The 21421-nt window shown below is 37.5% G+C and overlaps 1 protein-coding gene across 4 annotated transcripts in view; it reads left to right on the forward strand.

Annotated features, from left to right (window-relative positions):
- Positions 1–20594, forward strand: part of LOC108280702 (receptor-type tyrosine-protein phosphatase S) — a 154905-nt gene extending 134311 nt beyond the window's left edge. For all 4 annotated transcript variants that reach the window (XM_053688644.1, XM_053688643.1, XM_053688645.1 and 1 more), the window contains exons 20-29: positions 3618–3793; positions 5265–5384; positions 6556–6710; positions 7985–8270; positions 9906–10084; positions 11525–11651; positions 12234–12359; positions 13272–13426; positions 14763–14898; positions 16666–20594. In XM_053688644.1, the coding sequence (XP_053544619.1) occupies positions 3618–3793; positions 5265–5384; positions 6556–6710; positions 7985–8270; positions 9906–10084; positions 11525–11651; positions 12234–12359; positions 13272–13426; positions 14763–14898; positions 16666–16734 (1529 nt within the window). In that variant the 3' untranslated portion in view covers positions 16735–20594. The remainder of the gene's footprint in view (positions 1–3617; positions 3794–5264; positions 5385–6555; positions 6711–7984; positions 8271–9905; positions 10085–11524; positions 11652–12233; positions 12360–13271; positions 13427–14762; positions 14899–16665) is intronic.
- The last annotated feature ends 827 nt before the right edge of the window (positions 20595–21421 follow it).

Consider the following 21421-nt stretch of genomic DNA (forward strand, 5'->3'; position numbering starts at 1 on the left):
TCTTCAGTTATTGTAGTAACCTGCAATCTCGCTAGATTTTTCTTTATATATCACACACAGTCTGTACACTGGCTCTGCATTTTTTTTTCATAAGAAAAGCCACATCTTCCCAAATTTAATGGCTTTTTTAATTCCCAAATCATTATGTCATCCAACATGGTTTTTTTGTAACATGTAGTAGCTATAGGCATGACACAAGAGTGTAAAGAAACAGGCGAGGGTTTAAACCAGGAAGCACTACTAGAAACCAAAGGGAACGCACGAACAAGAAATAAGCCTCACAAGGTATACACACAATAAGTCTTCACAATGAGACGTAAACACAACAGGCTAAAGAGATTTAAAGAGATGCTGATCCAAGGGTTTAACACAGAAGACCTGGACACAATCAGGAAACGCACCAATGACAGGACAGGGGCGGAGACAGGAGCAAAACAAACACGCATGTAGAGAACTCAAAACTTGATAACTTAAATTACACCATTGATTATTCATTGATTATTTTCCTGTAGAAGCATGCGCCATCAGCTACCTGTCTCCACAGGTGTAGTAATGTGTAAAGGAATTATTCATGACTGTTTGTTTATTTGTTTTGGATGGTATTTTATATACAAAAAAATTACAGTGGCTTTCATGATGGAAAAAATGTTAACAACATACGGTCCTCTCTGAAAGTATTGGAACAGCAAGGCCAATTCTATTGTTTTTGCTATACATTGAAGACATTTGGGTTTGAGGTCAAAATATGAATATGAGATGACAGATCAGAATTTCAGCTTTCATTTCCTCATATTTACATCTCGATGTGTTAAACAACTTAGAACGTGGTACCTTTTGTTTGAAAACACCCATTTTTTCAAGTGATTCAAAATATTGGAACATATTACTAATGACTGATAACTGTGTTTCTTGCTGCCCAGGTGTGCACTGTTAGATTGATTGTTTAAACAATTAATAGCTCTGAATGTCTACTCTTGCTTTGAGCCATAGGATTCACCTGTGAAGACATTTGTTGGATAAAAAAAGGATAAACCAACATGAAGAACAGAGAGCTGTCTATGGGAGAAAAGTAAAATTCTGGACTCAAGATTAAGCTCTACCAAAGTGATGGAAAGACCAAAGTGTGGAGAAAGAAAGGATCCAAAACATAGAAGCTCCTGGTGTGATGGCTTGGGCTTGCATGGCTACTTCTGGAATGGACTCACTAATCTTTATTGATGATGTCACTCATGATCGTAGCAGCAGAATGAATTCAGAAGTTTACAGGAACATTTTGTCCCAAAATAAACAACTGAAAGAGGCTGTGGTAAAAGCCTGGAAAAGCATCATCAAAAGAAGAAATCATTGGTGATGTCAGTGATTGGAAGTGAGGGATTTGCAACCAAATATTAAGTGTTATTTAGTTTAATTTACTTCAAGACTTCTCTGTTCCTATACTTTGTTCACCTAAAAATTGAGTGGTCTGATACAAAAGGTTCTATGTTTTGTGTTGTTTAACACATCGTGATGTAAATACCAGGAAATGAAAGCAGAAATTCTGATCTGTTGTCTCATGTCCATCTTTTGATCTCAAATCCAAATGTCTTTGGTGTATAGCGCAAACAAATGAATTGGCCTTGCCGTTCCACCAGTTTCCTGGAAGACTGTATACAGTAAATTTAGATCCAGGGTCAGGAAGTCATAATTACTGAACCACATCTTTTTTTCTGATTCCTTTTGGCTCATCAAACAGTCATGTGTCTGTGCATGTATGTGGACTAATTAGATTCTCTGCAGCACACACCCTAATTAACAATAGGCAGTATCACTGAGCTCGGGTCAGTTCCTGTTCGAATTGTTAGATCGTTTAAACATCATGCAACCAGAAAAAAAAAAAAGCATTAGTATAAGCTAGGAAGATGGTTGAAAATAAAATGATGACAAATGATCCTATCCAGAGTGAATGAACTGAGAAAATTGCATTTGTGGGGAAATATCAGTGTGTAAATATGCCTAATTATGTCATTAAAAAAAAATCTAAGGCCCTTAATTATTCTCAGTTGCTTTCAGCATTTAATCCATAGTATAATGGCTTGAATGCATAATTTGGTTTGTGGTTTAATTAAATAAAGAGAGTAAAAAAGAAATGTACAGCTTCTTCAAGAGGCTGCCACCTGGTGTTCATTGTTAGTAACGTTCATAAATACAGTGTCAAAGAATTTCCTAAAATAAATGCACTACATTTTTCTGTATTTAAAAGAAAAATCCTCACTCCCCTATTAATCTTTATAATAAACACGTGAGATTTATTTATTAAAGAAATACAATTGACCTTTTTTTTTGTGTTTTTTTTGTTTTGTTTTGTTTTTGTTTAAACCACTTCCATCAACATCAACAGTTTCTTACATTACCCACAATGCAATTTGTGGCATGCTGATAGTGATGCCGATAGGATTTAGCCTCTGCTTGATCTCTACCTAAAGAGAGTGATGCAGCAGCGCTTTAGTCCTTTAGTCTGTCCAATCCTCTCACCTCCTCAGCTGTATACTCTATTCAGACAGCTCAGCTTTCAAAGCTTCAGATTTCATGTAATGCGTCATCGTGCCTGTTATCACGTGGATCGCTAACTAGCCGGGCTGAGTCGAGTCGCGGGCATAACTATGTATTGAACGTTGCAGGGAAAATGTTTTGTTTTGCAGAACAGTGAAATTGGACCATTATCACTTGGTGGTTGAAATTTCTTCTCCTATTAAATGCCATTGTCAGTGAACTAGAAGAATGACACACAGAGCTAGCTTCTCACAGAAAACACAAAAACACAGTTCCAACCAGCAGATTAGCATCAGAATTGCTAGGAGCATCATAAAAACTATATATTTCAATATAAACACATTTAATGTGTTTCACTGTGGAGTTTTACTTGAAGCATGTCTATTATTGTTTGAAGCACGTTTTTTGCTTCATTTAGGAGAGAATTACTGTAGGTCTACTTAATACACTGCTTCACTGATGTGCACGGTGAAATATTAGGTCATTGCTTAGCACTGATTTGTGCGTTTTGGATTTACGGATGCTAATACACATTTTATTACCGGTCTTGTCGGATTGCCATAAAGGCCACCCTTATTTGCGTTGCTGTAATGGGAACAGTTTAAATTTTGCCTCCAATAGTGCAGATAACCAAAGTATTATTGCTTGCCCATTCGCTGCTCTACTACTGGCCCCTCTCTAAAGCACTACCATTGAGTTTGAGTGCTGTGAATTTACATTACAGAACCACTAGCAGTGAAAGTTTTGTGCACAAACTGGTGCTGGCTTCGGATTAAAGAAGTTCCATGTGCATATGCCTGATAAGAGACACTGTATTTATCTTGAGCTCCCACCTTTTATTAAGTGGTTGTCTGGCTAAATACAGACTCAGATGGGACTGGGTTGTTATAGGCGTTCTCTCTAACCCACCTCACAGCTAATCCTGGACTCAAGCCGCTCTTTTTATCATTCAGGGAAGTCACCGATTGAGCCATTTTGAATTGCTGCTGAAGAGAGAGGGGTTTTAATTGAATATCAAGGAAGTGACTCAGATGTATATATTTAAGCAAATATTCACACCATTAATGCCTCTTGCTTGTCTATTTCAGGCATTATAGGTAGCGACTACATCAACGCAAACTATATTGATGGCTACAGGAAGCAGAATGCGTACATCGCCACTCAGGGCCCGCTGCTAGAGACGTTCGGAGACTTCTGGAGGATGGTGTGGGAGCAGAGAGCTGCTTCCATAGTTATGATGACTAAACTGGAGGAGAAATCACGGGTAAGAGTCTTTTAAGTGGGTGTGGAAGTGGAAGTGTGGCATGTGAGCGTGAGAGCAACCCATATTTATGCTAGTGTAACAGGAAGTGTAACTTTAGGTGTTTCTGTGTGGGTATGTGTGCATGAGAGAGTTTTACTGTAATGTGTAAAAGATAATGAGAGATGAGGTGTGAAATGCATCATCTGTTTTTGTTAGCAATGTGTCAAAAGGCGCTGTCAATTTATTTTCATGATTAGCTTCTTACTATTAGCTGTGGCTGTGGTGAATTTATTAGCCAGATGGGTTTTTTTGTGTTTTGTTTGGTTTTTAGTTAAGTGATCTCTCTGGTTTTTGTGCCTGAGGTTCAAAATGAGGTCATTCTTATGTTCCCAGGGTCCTGTGTTTCCCAGATTTATATGTCACATAATGTAACAATATCACTGCTTGGGTAATTGGACATTTCAGCTGTGAGATGTCAGTCACAGATAAAAATAAATAAATAAATAAATAAATAAATAAAAGATACTAAAAATTCACCTAATTAAAAATAAATGCAGAAAAAATACACTAGCATATTTTTATTCTTTAGATACATAATCACAATGTCATGAAAGTTAGATTCAAAAACATTGAATATGTGATTCCATGTCTGATTCCATGACCCCAGCAATTTGTTTAGTTCCCTCAAGTCTAGGCCTATTATATTGAGTGCGGAACATACAACCATTTTTCATGTGTTTCTTATGTGCCATATAAATCTGGGGAACATAGAACCCTGGGAACATAGATACGCTTCCATCAAAACTAGCTAGCATTTGGATCTAGCGAATATTTCAGCATTTTGTTTACACAATTGTTTACCATAGTCCACACTGTCAGTGTAATAGTAGGTAATGAAATACAAATAGACGAATAACGGATCTCATTTTCAAACCTAAGGTGCACATTGCCCTTTTTTTTTTTTCCTTAGAAATCCCATGCTAGGCTAATCAGTGTACAGTAGCCTTTTAAAACTAGCTAGTGGCTTTGCAGTTATAAACTACAATCTTAACATTTTTGATACTTGTGGTGATCAGCATTTGCCTGGAAATATGTCCACCTTGACATTTCTGACAAAAAAAAAAAAAAAAAGTGTATCGAAACACGTTAGTTTGTCATTATTGCACTCTTTTATACCTTAGCCATCTGGAGAAAAGTAGCATTGTTGTAGTGTTTGACTGTAAATAAATTGTACTTTACACTATATATTTCTTGAATCTATCCTTGGTTAATGCGTTTTAATTTCTTCCCCCCCCCCTCTTTTTATTTATTTATTTTTTACATTTGTGGATAAGTGTCTTTTTGTATAAAATATAATATACTGTGTGTTTGTACTGTATATTGTACATACAGTAGATGCATATGTGTCTATCTTTATGTACACACTGTGTCTAATTGTGTTGAACACATTGTGTATGTGTGTGATTGATGGCCGTTGTGTGTCTCTTTGTAGATAAAGTGTGATCAGTACTGGCCCAGCAGAGGCACAGAAACGTACGGCTTGGTGCAGGTCACTCTGCTGGACACCATGGAGCTCGCCACATTCTGCGTGCGGACCCTCTCACTGCACAAGGTGATCAGAACTTATTATACAATCTATTATATATATATATATATATATATATATATATATATATATATATATATATATATATATATATATATATATATATATATATTTATATATATATATATATATATATATATATTTATATATATATATATATATATATATATATATATATTTTTTTATATATATATATATATATATATATATATATATATATATATATATATATATATATATATATGTGTGTGTGTGTGTTTTAATGTAACTATGCAATTGATAATAAGATATGCATATAAGGTATATAAAAATATACCTACAAAATATCTATTAGGTTTCATGTTTGTTTTCTTGCCCAGCCCATCAGCCAATCATTTTCCCTTTCTCTATCGCTCTATCGCTCTATCGCTCTATCTCTCTCACACTGTCTACTTTCAGTTCCACTAACAGGTGATATTTCTTTCTACTCCTTGCCTGTCTCACATTCTCTGCTCGTAGCTCTTTCTCCATGACTTGCTGTCTAAATTAATCTCAGTAGTTGACATTCTCTGTGTTTCTTACTGACGCTTTCCTCCAGAGACTTGGAGACTCAGGCTCTATAATTACCTTCCTCCCTCATGGAGAGTGTATCACATATCAGGCTTCTCTCTCTCTCTCTCTCTCTCTCTCTCTCTCTCTCTCTCTCTCACACACACACACACGCACACGCACACAAAGGAATCACCCACATTTGGGTTTTGTGGCTGAATTAAAAGTTTTTGGTGAATTTAAGCACTGATTGAGAGAACTTGAAGTGTAATGAATGCTCGAGCTGAATTATGAAAACCACCTGACTGACTAAATACAAGATTCCTGTTTCATGAATGATAATTAATGACACTCACAGCAACAAATTCGGCACGATTGAAATTCCCAAATATTAATTACAAATTTATGAAAGTTCTGTATATTTGGCTGCACAGAGGCAGTTGAATTAAGCTTGAACTGAGAAACTATTAATCAATACTACTTTTCCCATAATACATTTATTACTATACACTAATCATTAGGATGTATTTATATATTGCGCTTTAATGAGGGAAATAGACAGTAACATTATTTTCATTTTACTGTCCCTATTATTGCCTTAGTTTAAACTCTTTTCTCCCCTCTGTGTCTTTGTCTCTGTTTCTCTCAGAGTGGCTGTAATGAGAGGAGAGAGGTGAGACAGTTCCAGTTCACGGCATGGCCTGATCACGGTGTGCCCGAGTATCCCACTCCATTCTTGGCTTTCCTGCGCAGAGTTAAAGCCTGTAATCCTCCAGATGCAGGGCCTATCATCGTTCACTGCAGGTCAGTATGCAGGGCGTGCGCGCACACACACACACACACACACACACACACACACACACACACACACACACATACATGCACACAGTCCATCCATTTTTATGGGTTTCAGTATTATTTGGCTTTAGATAGGGGGCATTTAGACATGGTGGCTCAGTGGTTATGGCTCTGGGCTACTTTTTGAAAGGTTGTGAGTTTACCTCTTGGTTCCCGTCAAGCTGTCACTGTTGAGCCCGTGAGCCAGACTCTTAACCCTCAACTGCTCAGCTAAACTGTAAGTCACTTTGTATAAAAGTGAATAAGATAAACTTTGTTAATGTCTGTGTTTCTGTCATTTAGATGTAGTTTTGTAGGACTTTTGTTCATATTTTCAATATGGATGTGAATACCTTCAGGCTGTATAGTCCTAAAATTGTATATGTATATGTGTGTATATGTGTATGTATGTATGTATGTGTCCTCGAAAACCCTTCACATGGCCAAATTTAGACAATTTCTATACAAAGTTCTGGAAATCTACATCTGTTCCTGAACTCATTTTTTAATTTCTTTTAAGAGTTCCTAATTATTCTGTTGTCATCGCTATATTATCTCAGTTGGATTGGGGTTTCATAATTATCCTGAGCCCTGCAGATCTCTCCATTTCTAATCTGCTTAACCTGCTTTGGAAAATTACATTAGTTACAATTGAACAGATAATAATATAAGTTTACAATGGAAAATTTATAACTATTTTATAACGTACCTATGAGCATCAGTATCAGCCACATCTTTGTAAAAAATATATATATTTTGATCAAAACCTGATTGTATTGACATTTTTGGCTGTTTACCAGAACTCAGCCGCAGGCACATCCAAAGGGTTTTTCCAGACTGCCTCATATATACAGTATATACAAACTGAGTTTCCATTTGTCTCGCCATTGCAGACTCCATACCACAAAAGGCGTATTATCTTTCAGCATATTTCCCATAAGTAATTTTAAGAATAGACAACCTCTAGAACTGTAATGTGGCCTCTAATAAGGATTAAATAGAATGTAAGATGTTGATTTCTTCTCCCATTTCAGCAGCTTATAAAATCTCCTCCTCTGTCTCGCTCTGTTTGTCTCTTTGAGCTTTACAGTGTGTGGTTGATTAACTCGGCTGGATCTTGTCTCTGGTCACGGAATGTGTCTTTGGAGAATTTATTATACATCATCCACACACACAATGAGAAGTTAGAATGATCCTGACAATGATTTCTTTCTCTCTCTCTCTCTCGTCTTCTCTCTCAGTGCGGGTGTAGGACGTACAGGCTGCTTCATCGTGATCGATGCAATGCTGGAACGTATCCGTCACGAGCGCACCGTGGACATCTATGGTCATGTGACGCTGATGCGCTCTCAAAGGAATTACATGGTGCAGACAGAGGATCAGTACAGCTTCATTCATGAGGCCCTGCTGGAGGCTGTCACCTGTGGCAACACCGAGGTAGCAGCACGCAGCCTCTACTCCTACATGCAGAAACTGGCACAGGTGGAGAGCGGCGAGCACGTCACAGGCAGGGCACTGGAATTTAAGGTACAGACACCATGTCAAATGTCAAGTCTATATAACTATATATAACTCATGTATATTAGAATGAAATGTCATTTTTTTCAGGACCATGCTACGACACATAACAATACAGCAGCACAGTACACAGGACTACATAAATAATATACATAAGGAACAACACATGACAGACCATACTGCAAGCGGAGCATTATTCTCGTATAAATGCGCAGTCTGGAGTGTGCTATTTCGCTTATACCACAGTCAATGATTACAATGCTTAAGTGCATTAATAATAACCCATCATTCAGGGTACAACTTCTGACCAATCAGATTCGAGCATTCAATTCAATGAGATGTGGTATAAATAATAATAATAATAATAATAATAAATGTATGACAAATGCACAGGACAATAAATACACAGGACAGTGCACACTAACTAGACAGGACAACAGAACAGTATTGAATGGGAGAAAACCAGGACACATTATTGTCTGTAAATAGTAGGCTCTACACTACCATGCATTTGGGATGAAGGATAAGTTAGAGTGCACGTGTGCGAAGATGGTCGTACAAAGGTTAGATCAGGGGTGTCCAATCTTATCCACAAAGGGCCGGTGTGGGTGCAGGTTTTCATTCCAACCAATCAGGAGCCACACCTGATTCCACCTGTTCAATCAGTTCATCTTTGCTTTCAATAGACTCAGGTGTGGCTTCTGCTTGGTTGGAATGAAAACCTGCACCCACACCGGCCCTTTCCGGATAAGATTGGATACCCCTGTGTTAGATGTTAAGAAGGGTTTGATTAGACCACGAGGGTGTTGGGGGTAGCAGTGTGTTGAGAAGTCTGACTACCTCAGGGAAGAAGCAGTTTTGAAGTCTGGTGGTGGTAGCACGGATGCTCCAGAACCTTCTGCCGGATGGAGTCCCGGAGAAGTGTGGGAGGGGTCATTCAAAATCCTTACAGTTGCTGCATTTGAGGTAGGAGGCGTTAATGGCAGAGCCTTATAAAACTCCACTTTACTAAAAGAACATCTTCATGTTATAATAACTGTGTGCCGTGAGTTTCAGGTAAAGCGTTTTTTTTTTTAAGATATTGAACTTTTATCAGTCAAACTTTTTGGCATTTGGCAAAGGTGGAATTTGTAATGTTTAAACATGCTTCTAAACCTGTAATAATCATAGTCATAATCAAAAGATATCTAAAAACTGTGATTTGCAATCCTGCATGAATGAATCTAATTAGTTTGTTCATTTCTGGCCCAGAAATTGGGCCTGACTGCAGTACTAACATGGCTGCACAGCATTAACTGACAACTCACTAGTCATAAATAGTTTGAACAGAGGGAGTGGGGTTGGTTTGGGGGATTGCGGAAGCTTGTCAATGTTTTCCGCAATGGAAAACAATGTTGTCCCTCAATGTTCTCCCCTCAGGCAAAATTACAAACTTCCCCTTTAAATTGGTTAACCATGACTTTTAAGTTATATTGGTACTAAAGTGATGGTACTTGTTTAACCATTTTATTTTCATCATTTTGCCACTTTTATTCACAATCTTTATTTTTCTCGTCTGATCTATGAATTTGTTCTTTATAACCTATCTGTCTAATTTATTGTGTTTCCTGAACACTAAACATATGTTTTCTTTCTTTTTCACAGCGCCTGGCGAACACTAAAGCTCACACCTCCAGGTTTGTGACAGCCAACTTGCCCTGCAACAAGTTCAAGAACAGGCTGGTAAACATCATGCCATATGAGACCACCCGTGTGTGCCTGCAGCCAATCAGAGGCCTCGATGGCTCTGACTACATCAATGCCAGCTTTATTGATGGATACAGGTAGATCATAACACTGTTTCAGACTAAATTGACTTTTTTTTATATCAGCTTGTTTTTGTGACATGATGGTGTCTGTGTACATTAAAAGAGTCGGATTTTGGGGACCATTAGAAAGTCCTGACTTACATTCCTCACTCCTAAAACTGAATACGTACTGCATTAATCTCACTGTAGTTAATGAAGTAGTTCATTTTAATGCTTTGAAATGAATAACTAAATCTGAGAGTTTAAGTGTGATATACGTAATATCCTACACTGCCAGTCCAAAGTTTTTTATTTTAATCATTATTAATGTCAAACAAATGGTACAAAATGGCATTTTAATAAGAGAAATATTAAAGCAAAGATTCTCAAACTGGGGGTGATATTGCTTGATTTATAACTTGAGAGAAACTCATAATCTTCACATTTTGTCATTTATTTTTCTAATGAATATGGCAATTATCGCTCTAAATATAAAGCTGGATTTTGTGTGTTGTCATTTTGAAATGTTACTGGGAATCGCATTAAAAGAAGCCACATGGAAATGACAAGTGTACATGCTATAATAGCTATTTTAGACACGCTGCACAAGCATTAGTTCAGCAATAACAAATGGACAAATTTCTCTGTCCATCTATCTCCTCTAGTTATTTGACAACATGGAGGGATTTTTGACTCAGTGGCATAATAGAAGTCAAGAAAACAAAATAAAATAAAATCAATCATTTACATGCATGATGGAAACCAAAAGACCAAGGCTTGGGGTCGCAGAAAATCCATAATGTCCATTTGGGGCTGTTTTTCCGAAACGTTTGGGAACCTTTCAGTTAGTGTTTAACCAAAGATTTCAAACTGTATTTAAATTTGAACTGGCCAACTCACAGATCATGTGAGTGGACTGTAAATGTGTGCTTTATTAAATAAAGGTATGATGGTTAACCATTGAATTCAACAGATAAAATAATTTAAAGACAAATAGTCTTGTGCTGCAAGTGCCTAATTAGAGCAATACAGATCTCACACTTTTTCAAATGGAACTACATTGTTTCCATTAACATAAAAAGTTATTTTAATGCATTTCTCAGTTCAACATTATTGTTTATTTCCATTGTCTAATTATAAAGTACTTGACATGCTTGTTTTACCAAAATGTTAAATTGCTATGTTAAAAGGTGAGGCATAATTAGTACGTGTACTGATATGACATATTTAATTCATGTATAGTCATTTCATCTACTGGCAAATAATACAATAAGAAATGATCTATGAGCATGTCAAACTTAATCATAAACTGCATTACAGGTTAAATAACATTGTATAGAGTGTGCTTGCTCATTAGTATACCAGGTCACACCCTCTCTTTTTATTCCACATCTGCTGTGTGGAATAAAACACGTCGGCATTTACCCCAGGGTTTAATGTATTCTGAGTGTGTATGGCCATGTTTTCCTCTTTTAGGCAGCAGAAGGCATATATCGCCACACAAGGTCCTTTAGCGGAGACCACAGAGGATTTCTGGAGGATGCTGTGGGAGCACAACTCCACCATCGTGGTCATGCTTACCAAACTGAGAGAAATAGGGAGGGTGGGTGACGAACTGCAACATAACACAATTTAGAAATTAGCCTTAAATTTAGTGTTTTAATTTAGTTAGAAGCTGAGATACATGTTGCTTTAGATTAAGCAAGCAAAACTCATTACCATGCTTTGATGCCTTAATTGTGTTGAAATAAAAATTTTATTAAAACGATTAAACCATGTTATTTTGAGGCTTTTACTTTGAATTGTGTTTTGAATAAAACAGGGCAATATAATAGTGCACCCCATATTCTGTTCATTACGTAGCAATCTCTTTTATTCTAGCACGAGAATTAGAGGTTATTCCACCTTGTTACATTTCGGTCATACAGAGAAACATATTCACTGTGTAATTATTATATTATATTATATTATATTATATTATATTATATTATATTATATTATATTATATTATATTTTGACATTAGAGAAATGAAGGCAAGCACATAATGAATCATTCTGTAATTTTAATAGTTTCCATATTGAGTCATAATTTTAAAAGCACAGTGTATGAGCGTTAAGTGCATCTGTGGCTTCAAGTGTTCAAAATACTGTGTTTCTTCATCTTTATGTCTGTGTGCACACATAGGAAAAATGCCACCAGTACTGGCCTGCAGAACGCTCCGCCCGCTACCAGTACTTTGTGGTGGACCCCATGGCTGAGTACAACATGCCTCAGTATATCCTGAGAGAATTCAAAGTTACAGATGCAAGAGTGAGTACTGAATCAGAATAATGATTTTTATCTACACTGCCCATCAGAAACTATTAAGTGAAAGATTGCAGTTAGCAAGCGTGTCGTCTAATGAGATGTAACATAAATGGGATTACTGAGTGTGTTTAATTGGTCTCGATAGCTGTGGCAAGGTCAGATGAGGAAAAAGGCTCTGGGAAAAGTAAAACTGAAACCCAAACTTGCCGTATATGTGCTTAATTGCTTGTCAATTATAACGCAGATTAAAGGTGGTGAGATCCATCAAAAAAACTGTCTAAATTATTATATGATAGCTAAATAGGCATGCTGTCATAAGTGTGTGCCCTGTTCACGTGTCAAGAAAACCTTCTCACAGAGGAAAATGCAGCATAATATTAAGTAGTAAATTTGAAAAATGTTATTACTTGACATCTGAAACATGAAGTACTGAGACATAATTCTGAGTAACATCAATGTAATTATGGTTTTAATTTGTTTTGGCAGGAAATGGCTTACACAGTTTTAATCCCTCCCTTTCAGTCATTAAACAGTTAACTCTCTCTTGTTAACTCTCTAGTAAGAAGAAATCTGCAGCTTGTCATGTTACCAAGAAACCAGTTCTCTATCTTTAAGGCTCTCCCATGATGGAAAACTTACTTAACGTGTCTTTACAGAAAACTTAAAAACCATATCAATGATTTTATAGTCTAATCCTCGGAGCTGCTGTTATAGAAAATGAATCAACACCTTTTAACCAATTTGATTTGAGAATTCAACAGTGCTGTGGTTTAAATATCATTATATGTTAATGCTAAGTGAAGCCTATTACAGATCCTCTTTGTCAGGTATTTGAACGATACACGTTCATTCTTCGTCCATTGTTTGATCGTTTTCTCATCGTGCGGATGTTCTGCTCTGTGTTTCTCTCTGAAGGATGGACAGTCACGAACAGTCAGGCAGTTCCAGTTCACTGATTGGCCCGAACAGGGAGTGCCAAAATCAGGAGAGGGCTTCATCGATTTCATTGGGCAGGTGCATAAAACCAAGGAGCAGTTTGGGCAGGACGGGCCAATCTCTGTCCACTGCAGGTTTGTTGTAGTACTCTAGAGATCTGATATGTAGAACTGTTCTCCCTATCGGAGATAACTTGGCTCTTACTCAAAGGGTCACGGGTGCAAGCTCCGCTGACGGTTACTGCTACTGTGCCCTTGAAAAAAAAGCACTTGACCTCTTGTGAATACAGGGCAGCAGCACATGCAGCTGGTTAAATATAAATGTCCTCGGAGACCACAATAGTCACGTGGCACAGCTGAAACTTAAACCTGGATTCTAGCTGTAGTGCACAACTCTATATTGCTTATCAGTGCTTATTCTGAGGACACAGGGGAATTCAGTTGTCCTCTGCAAACCGCACTGTTGTATTGTCAATGGTTCAGGAGTTACCAGCGATCAAGGACAAATAAAATATAATATTAAAATAGCTGGGAATACACACCTACCCAGCATATTCACTTTAAATCCCCAAAATGCATCACCAGACAGCTAGCTTTTCTTTTTTTCCAAAATCACCAGTCGAAAATGAGTTAGCAAAGAACGGTTTGGAAATTTGGGAGACTGAGAACGTTGTCCAAAATGTTGTGATTTGTTTGCAAAAAAAAAATAACGTGACAGTTATCATCATGACACAAAAGCAAATGTGGTCACCTGACGAATGATCAGAAACAGCCTAAAGCTGGAATTCAAACTGAGCCTCACACACAGCACGGTGTGTTTACAGCAGCTACCACATAGAAATGATGCAGAGTGAGCCCGTTTTATTCCGCTAATACCACAACTGACAATAGATATATAGAGGTATTAGTATAACACATTTTATCACCTATTAGTGTATACATCTTAATTGTGTGTTGATTAACTCCTCTTTTTTTCCTAGAAATGCACCATAATCCGCTTTATATTATTCTATATTATTGTCTACATTATTGATGTAGCCTATGTTAGTCTGTAGAATAGATGCATTTATGACCATAAGAAACTGAATTAGCCTCACATTCCACTGCACACAAAAATGCCACTGTGGTCTGAACAAAATTCAGTTTGACATGTCTGACCTTGGTGGTAATTATATTTACTCCAGAGTTTTACTGTGATGGTTTAATACACAGCAGTTTAACATCCTGAAGAAAAATGACAGGGGCTGTAAAGGGCAGAAGAAGGGTCAGGATAACACGCGCATGAGCGCTGCCTCACATTAGACTGAATAATTAATCAAACAAGAGTGATTCGTTAAGCAGGAGTCAACCGTCTCTTCCTTTTTTCCTCACACCTCATCTGTCTCATTTGCTTACTGACTTATATTACACACACTGTTTTTCACTGTTGATTCTCTCTCTCTCTCTCTCTCTCTCTCTCTCTCTCTCTCAGTGCGGGCGTGGGTAGGACAGGTGTGTTCATCACTCTCAGTATTGTGCTGGAGAGGATGCGTTATGAAGGAGCTGTGGACATCTTCCAAACTGTCAAAATGCTGCGCACACAACGACCAGCCATGGTGCAGACGGAGGTAAAACACGGCCGCTTTCAAATCCTAATTATAAACAACTATATACGGTGCTCTAACGCGTAGCCTACTTATATTCATAACTATTAACTCAAGGCCGTACTCAGAGATGGCAAAAAAAGTTATGTTCATATTTACATGAGTAAACTTACTCGTATTCAGAGTTGGGTTATACACGTGCTTAAAATCCCTGTCGAGTGCCTTGAAACGTCTAGCGTTATTCGACGTGTTGACGTAATTTCCATTGAAACAGGAAGTCAGGGCGGGACACAGAGTGGATCCTCCCCGTTTTTAAATAACCAATAAACCTCACAGCCCTACCGTAAAGCCATACTTTACGGTTAGCACCATGGAAAAAAGCCTGTCACAAACCCGTGCTTCCTTATACGATTTGTCTCGCTCAACAACGGCAACTTCAGCAAAGTGATTTTTATAATGTTTGGGCGGGACACTTCAGATCCTAGAGTGCATTTGATTGGACAGAAAATCTGATAAAACACTGAAGTGCAGAATGATGTCATAACAATTTTTGATCCATATTGGTTATAGAGAGATTGTAAATTTTGAATGCATATATATATATATATATATATATATATATATATATATTCTAAATGTGAATTTTTACATTGTTTTGGAGCACATTAGCTTATAGATAACTTTAAGACTTTAAAAACATTCATACTAAAAGCCACAAAAATTCGATTTTTACTTCATCTGGACTTTCAGTTAATTCTAAGCAAACTCTATCCTGTGTGCACAATTCTCACACAACTTCTGAATAGCACTTAAGTCTATATACCTAGGGCTGTAGGATTTGAGTCCCGTCTGTAGACGTTTTCTGTATTGACTTAAATTGTCTTGGCCTTGGGTATTGATCTCGCTATATATGGTGAAGGTAAAAATACAGTTTTTGTTTCTCCTTTCATTTTGCATGCACAACGTTTGACAAGTAATTCCTTGTTTTAAAAGAAACAGCCTAATCACTGGTGCAAGGCATGAATAAAGTCTAGTAGATATAATGGTGAGGCCATGAAAAGGATTTGGTCTTGATCTTGACACAGTCTCAATTCAATTCAGTTTTTATTTGTATAAGAAATGGACATTGTAAGAAAGCAGCTTTACAGAAATATATCAATTTTAAATTTATAAATGTATCCCTAATGAGCAAGGTGATGGTCGCAAAGAAAAACTCCCTGAGACAATATGAGGAAGAAACCTTGAGCGGTACCCATCCTCATCTGTCTCGGTACCAATTTGACTCGAAATTGATTAGCTGTTGACCCCTCTTTAGAGAGTGGCTTGACTCAGACTAGCCCTGTTCTTGGAATTGACAGTGGCAGCCCTTACTACACCTGTGTTTATACCTGTGTGCACAATTTCTGTATTAAATCTTCACTACGCACACTTAACTCAATTCTGAATACAGTCCTCAGGGACTTTCTTATCATTTCATAGCAATGTTAACTGCAATGCTTTCTTCAACACACCTAGCCCAGCTCGTTAATGGCTCAATGATTAGCTGTTCATTTTTATTAAGTGTGTCACAATAAGGCAAAAAAAAAAAAAAAAACAGGTTTCTCAAGGGTTTTTTGGATCTTTAATGGTTCCAGCTTTCTAAATGAGTTCTATTTGGAATCTTTTCCCAAAGGGAAACCCCTCTGTTGTGAGATTCTACATAGAGCATAGTAAGTGTTTCCAACCCAAAGAACCCTGGTATGTTTCCAGTGCTGATTTTATCCCTATGTGTCTTGCTCTTTGTCTCTGCAGGATGAATACCAGTTCTGTTACCAGGCCGCCCTCGAGTACTTGGGAAGCTTCGATCACTATGCAACATAAAAGGAGGGAGAACACATTCATCTCACCAAACACCTGTCTAAATGTTTTACAACGCTACAGAAATTCTCTTGTTCCATGATGCCATTGGGAAGGGGAACGTTTTGAAATACGATGACACCGAAAACTATTTTGGAGGAGGAAAAAAAAAAACAACAACAAAATGACAAACAAAAAAGTTTTCTCTCAAGAGCTTCCCAGGGAAGTTCTGTATCACAGCAAGCTTATTACCTCAGTGTTCAGTTATTGATATTAATGTTGTGGTCGCCTTTTTAGAAATATTACAACGTGGATAAATAAATGAATCTTTCAAAACAACAAAAAAAATACGATATGTAAAAAAAAAACAAAAAACAACAAAACAAACAAACAATGAAATCAAATGCCTGGAAAATTGCTGCACTCTTCACTGGGAGTTTAACCCGAACTGTACTTGCCAATGAAAAGATCAGAGATGAACTCCAGTCAGCTCCTGTATGACGAAGGTTTTCGGTACCGTAGAGGAAGCAGAACTTGTACCTTCTGTGCCTAAGGGAGCAACAACAGCAGAGGGTCAAAGGTTATGGATGCTCTTGGTTCCAGAGGCAAACGGCTGTATCACTGACTCTTCTTACACTATGTTAGTAATGTGATATAATCAGCTTCAGTGTCTCTTTTACTCCTGGTCAGTTGGAGCGCTATTGTGATTGAACCTTGCCTTTGAAGAGCTGTCAGATACGTCTGTAGATTTTGTCGGTTTTCGACAGAGCGCCTGTGAATACTGTTATTCTGATGTGTGTCACACTTTCTCTTTCTTTCTCTTTCTCTCTGTCTCTTTCTCCACAAATATGCTGCTTATATACCCTGTGTGTGAGAAGAAAATATGAGTTAGCAACGGCTTAAATTTAGTCATTTTCTGAAAATGTCGAAAAGTGGAGCTTTTTTGTTTACAAGATCCAAGACTGGAGATCAAGGAGCTGGTTTGTTTGGGCCCGATAAAGACTGTATACATACAATACGCCCTTATTCTGTTCTGACATACTGTAAACATTAGGGGCAGTAATGATCATAACATGACCATATATACTTATACCTTGGCAGCAAATATAAAGCTGAAGTATTTCTAATTCTAACGCTCCTGCCAACTCTAAAGGTCTCAAGAAGATTCATCTCGCAAGTAAATTTCATAGCATTCTAGTGTTTGTACTAAAAATCTAAAAAGTTTCGTAAAGTTGAATAAAAACCCTTGCCAAAAGCGACGACTGACTGGAGAAGCCAGTACAAGTCAATTATTCCAGTTGTTCTCTCGCTTAATTAAACTGAGCTAGAATAAATTGTTATGTTCTTGTTTAGTGGAGGAGTCGTGTGTAGACATAGCACAAATGAGTTTCATAGGAATAGTTGCAGAGGATTTAGCACAAGCCGTCTGAAATGGAGGAAGACGGACGACAGTTTTCGTAGGTCTGATACTCTTCTCGTCCCGAGACTAAAAGTGAGCCTTATTGTCGTCGTCAAATATTTAACCAACATGATTTTTTATTTGGTTTTGCTGATATTATGCTTGTATTTTTAATAATATTTATATCATTTTTTGGAGTACTTGCTGGAATATAATCGACGAGATGTTGTGTAGTTGGCAAGCTAACGTGACATGGTCCCTCTGTACGTTTTTTTGATATTTCCTGTACAATTCTCTCTTAGAGCATCCTGTAGGAACAGAACAGCACAAGGCCTGGAACAAGCTTGTTCCTAAAAAAAAAAGAATTAGAAGAAAAAAAAGAAAAGCAGAACAATCTCCCAAAAAGGGCCAAACAATCTGTCCTAATTTTATTAAATGACCATGTGCCCTGCTTCTTGTCAGAAAGATCAGCTCTCCAAAGAGTCAGTACTATAAATACAATTCTCCTGCTGATAATAATGATTACTCCAAAACAAATGATGACCACTTACAAGTATTGGAGAGAGATTAAGGGACGTTAAAATGACCACAACGACTATTAGAGCCTATTCTTTTAAGCACATACTGATGGAGTACTGATGTTATTTTAACTTATATTTATTACCCTTTATTATCCAATCTACTTATTTATATTAGATTACGGCTGATGTTTGTTGATATATATGGAAATGGTTATGGTGAAATTGCACAATAGACAACATTATGATCAAAATAGCTCTGTATCAATGGAGCATATGTTCAAATGCACTTTGCAGTATAAAATGGGCTGAAGTGGTAAAGGAGAGAAACTTTTCTTTTCATCCCTCAAGGTAAAGCACATCTGAAAGACTTACAACTGATTATGTAACAACCTTAAAAGTACACACACACAAATATATATATATATATATATATATATAGCCAGCTTTGACATATCTTACAAATGTTACAGCACACACAGTGCCCCTAGAAAGTATTCACCTCCTAGTGATTCGTTCTCTTTTTGCTGTGTGCCAACATCAAATTTAAGTATGTCTCTATGAGCTTTGCACATTTTGATTTTGGCATTCCTCAATACAAATTTTCTCAGACGCTCCCAAATTAAACGGAGAACGTTGGCTGACAGCAATTTTCAGGTCATGGCACAGATTTTCAATTGGGATTTAAATATAGTCTTTGACTCGGTCAGTCTAAAACACAATCCTTCTGTTTTCAAGCCATTCTTTTGTAGTTTTTGCCCTTAGAGACAGCTCTCTGGCTGACTAGAACAGGTTCTCCTCAAGAATCTGCATGTATTTAGCTCTGTCTATGTCGCCCTTGGTGGCAACAAGATTTCCACGTCCTGCTTCTGAAAAGCAACCCCAGAGCATGATGCAACCACCACGGGCCTTGATGATAGGAATGGTGTTACATGGGTATTGGTCTGTATTTGGTCTGTGATAACATAATGCTTTGCTTTTAGTACAAATGCTTCAAAATCGTTTTTGGAAAGCTTTCAGATTGTGTCCCATGCCTTCAAGCAAACTCCAGGCATTTTATTTTATGTTAGCCTCTCTCAGAAGTGGTTCCATCTGGCCACTGTCCTACAGGTTCTCCTATTTAACCTAGTGAGCTGTGTAACACTTTCAGTGTTGTAGCTGGCCTCTTGGACTCTGACAATTGCCCTTTTTGTGCCTGTGTGCTCAATTTGGAAGAATGTCCTGTTCTTGGTAGTGCTTGGGCTGTGCCATATTTTTCCCACTTTGTTATAATGGATTACACAGTTCTCATAGGAAGTTTTAAAGCGCTATCCTTCTCCATCTTTTTTTCCTACTAACAACTACATCTTGAAGTTTCATGGGCAGTTCTTTGGTCCTCATGACAGCAGGACTGATCTGATCGGATCTGACATTCTATCCCTGAGACCTCCCAAAGTCAGTGGTATTTATTGTGCAAGCATACAATTGGACACAGGTGGATTTAAAAAGAATGCAGGTGTACCTTATTTAGCATATTTAGTGTGAGGGCTAGTATTTAGTGTGACGGCTAAATACTAGTTCTAGTCTAGACTGTTAAAGGAAATAGGGGTGAATACTCATCAATTAAGCAGTAATTCTGAGACCATTAAAATAATGTATTTCATTTTATTTCTGTAGAGAGTCACTTCAAAAGAAGCGGAAAATAAATCGCATTCTGATATACTTACATTTCCTGTTGCAATACAGCAAAAAGAGAACTAATCACTAGGGGTGAATACTTACTGATGGCACTGTAAAAGAGGGAAAATAAAGCAGGATAACTACAGAATGTAGACAAAAATGTACCCCAAGATTTTAATACATTGCAAGATATTCAGGCCAAGTGCTAACAAGTGTTCACACTTTCAACCTCTTACTTCTCTCTGCTGATTTATTTGAAATCATATATGTAGATATGTTGACTTTGTAATAAAAACAGAAAGACTGGATACACACTTATCTACAAAGAGTCTGCTTTCTTTTCCAGGGACACATGGAGCTTTTCTCAGAGGCATGTGATCAGCTCACACCTCAGTACCATGTATAATTTCTGTTCACAATTTCAAGCACGTAGCCAACAGCTTAAAAGCAATGAGTCAGTCAATATCTCAACATTTTTGCGCATCACATTTAATACTACATTTCTGCCCAAAGCTATAACTCACAATAACTTGTCAAATTCTGTTTGCTTTTCTTTCGTTCTCTATTTTTCCCATCTGATTTCTTTCTCACTTCTCTCCCTGTGCTACAATTCTTTACTATATCACCGTTCTGCTCTTTCTCCCTTCTCGCCTTCAGTGCAAGCTGTTCACAGCATCATCTTTACACCTCTTGATTTTCAAATCCAGGTAGACAGAGATGCAGTCCTACCCATCTGCCCTCTTTCTTCACTTTCATCTTGCTGTACCTCTGTGTGTAAAATGAAGGTTGGGGGGTGGGGGTGGGGGGGTCAAACTAGGGAAATTGGTTAGTAACAGCAACAGCAAAGCTAGCTACTGAACATAACTAATAAAACAAATTTGGGCTGTAGACCCTTTTGGTGTAAGTAGCAGCTGGTGTAAGCAAGCAAAGAAGGGTCAATGTGCATATATTTCTTCATCTTTGTGTTTTTTTCTCATCTTGTTCAGTTCTATCCGAGTTTTCAAATGAAAGGAATAGCACTGATACACTGTACACATAGGTGCCAAAACAATTATGACCACCTGCCTAATATGTTGTTGGTCCTCCACATGACATCAGAACAGCTATAACCCCCAAAGCATGGACTCTACTAGAC

This window comes from Ictalurus punctatus, chromosome 20 (genome assembly GCF_001660625.3).
Source record: "Ictalurus punctatus breed USDA103 chromosome 20, Coco_2.0, whole genome shotgun sequence".
In the NCBI taxonomy this organism is placed as follows: domain Eukaryota; kingdom Metazoa; phylum Chordata; class Actinopteri; order Siluriformes; family Ictaluridae; genus Ictalurus; species Ictalurus punctatus.